Source organism: Gordionus sp. m RMFG-2023, chromosome 2 (genome assembly GCF_954871325.1).
Source record: "Gordionus sp. m RMFG-2023 chromosome 2, tfGorSpeb1-WG-v2, whole genome shotgun sequence".
Taxonomy (NCBI): Eukaryota; Metazoa; Nematomorpha; class Gordioida; order Chordodea; family Parachordodidae; genus Gordionus; species Gordionus sp. m RMFG-2023.
This window is the reverse complement of record NC_088776.1, coordinates 45,778,223-45,780,324: the sequence shown is the minus strand read 5'-3', so window position 1 is coordinate 45,780,324 and position 2,102 is coordinate 45,778,223. Positions and strand designations below refer to the sequence as shown.

At 31.1% G+C, this 2,102-nt stretch overlaps 1 protein-coding gene across 1 annotated transcript; it reads right to left on the bottom strand.

Moving 5' to 3' along the window:
* Positions 1–351: 351 nt before the first annotated feature.
* On the bottom strand, positions 352–1,857 carry LOC135924383 (uncharacterized). The gene has a single exon (XM_065459440.1). The coding sequence runs from the start codon at positions 1,855–1,857 to the stop codon at positions 352–354; it is 1,506 nt and encodes a 501-aa protein (XP_065315512.1).
* Between the last annotated feature and the right edge of the window lie 245 nt (positions 1,858–2,102).

Genomic DNA, 2,102 nt, shown 5'->3' with positions numbered 1-2,102 from the left:
TAGAAAAATTTACCGACCTGTTCTGGCCTCCATGAAAGTAAATAAATTTTAAAATTCGAAAAATATTTTATCTCACTTAAATCTAAAAGATAAATAGTAAAAACTACGAATACTACTTTAATAATTTAAAGATGATGGAGATTTAATATTTAAAAATTATCTCGAATTGCTCAATCATTAAGAGATATCTATAGTTCCTCTTATAATTATCACAAATTTTTTTGATGATTTAATCGAAAATAAATATTTTATTATATTAATTAATCTTATTTAACAAATTTACAATAAATAAATATAATATTTTTGATTTTCTAACATTTAATTCACAATTTTATTATATTGTTATGTTATTTATTCAATAATTTTGGCCTTTGGGTGATAATAATATTGGTAGCTTTTTGTGAGAGGGAAATGAGAATATAATAAATTATCGATGTATTGTTTGTGCATTCTTGAATCAAAATCTGAATTTACATGAGTAACATTGGCAAATTCTGTGCTTGGTGAGTGCTCCAAATATTTTTTATAGTTAGCATAAGTGTCAATAATTTTATCAGATTTGAGTTTCACAGCTCTGTTTTCCGATGTTTCTATATAATCAAAGGTTCTATTAATGTGCCCATCTTTGATATTATTGTTATTATTAAATTTTGGTCCCTTGAACCAATATCTTTGCGGAGAATCAGGGTTCATATAGGGATGATGGATATTGTAGGGAGGCGTTTGAACATACTTTTGGCATGCTTCAACACAATAGTTTGTAGGAACCTGTGTATTATTACTTTCATAATTATGTTTCATCTTATTCCCATGAGCGAGTTGCAGATTATTTTTTTTAAATTTGGCAAGGGTTAATTGTCTTATCCTCTTCATCCTTTTGTGAGATGTATCGTAAGCCCTAGATTTATGAATGTCGTGAATGTTTTTTTTAGCACTTTTGTCCTGATTATGTTGTATTACAATTGGTTTAGATTCTTTACTTGTTTCTATAATTATATTTGAGGCTTTTTCTTCGTCGAAAACACTGTAAAAAGGGTTGTTCTTGTCTGATTTAGGAAATTTTCTATGGCTAGTGCTACGTTTAAAGTACTCGTAATAGTCCTCTTCATCCTGATCGTTAGAAGGGGTATTAGGAATTGCATGATTATGATCATTGGTACCGTGAAAATGAGCCTTGACGTGACTGAGTTCGCTCCATTCGTATTTTTTGTGGTTATTAAATTGTGGCTTCTGTTCTGGTGAGTCGTTTTCTTCTTCAGATATTCTTTTGTTTATACTAATATCACCATCTCGAAAATTGGAGACCTGAACCTTATTAGTCAGTACTTGACTTAGAATTTCCCTTTGTTTCCTACGTTCTTGGCGAGACCTCTTACATTTATATCGATGATTTTGAAACCATATTTTGACCTGAGTGGGAGTTAGATTTATTATCTTTGAGAGGCTTTCCCTTTCAGGTGCTGAGAGGTACTTCTGCTGTCTGAACCGTTTTTCCAACTCGTATGTTTGTAATTTGGTAAACAAGATACGTCTTTTTCGCTTTTTAGCCAAATATTCCTCTTCTGTCATGGATTCTTTACCTTCGATATCATGTTCCATTTCTTCTTCATAATCTTCTTCATAATAATCTTCTTTGGAATGTGTAGTGTCATAATAACAAGTATCATCATCATCATAGTTTGATGGTTGACAGCATTTTACATCACCCATAGGCGCATTAGATGAAGGTGAAAGCGAAATCGAAGATCTAATCGAGGAATCAACAGAGTGCTTAGTGCTTCCAGTGTTTTCTCGCTTGTCATAAAAAACTTCTGACGAAAGAGAAGTATCATTCTTGGTAGAATAGTTCTTATTCATATACGAATTAATTAAACTCGGGGGAACCATTCCATTAACCGAAATATGATCGAGCATAACGTTTGAATGAGTATAGTTATGACTAAATTGTTTAAGAAGTTGAGCGTATTTTTGCCAATAGTTATTATAGGAAGGGTTCCAAATTTCTTCTCTATTATAATCCATATTATATGGATTGCAATAGTAGTTGTGAAATTGATCTAGTTCAGGAAGCCTTCTTCCTAATTTATTTTGATTTGATATAT

Coding starts and splice junctions, on each gene's coding strand:
- LOC135924383 (XM_065459440.1), bottom strand. CDS start 1,857: ATGAATAAGAACTATTCTACCAAGAATGATACTTCTCTTTCGTCAGAA.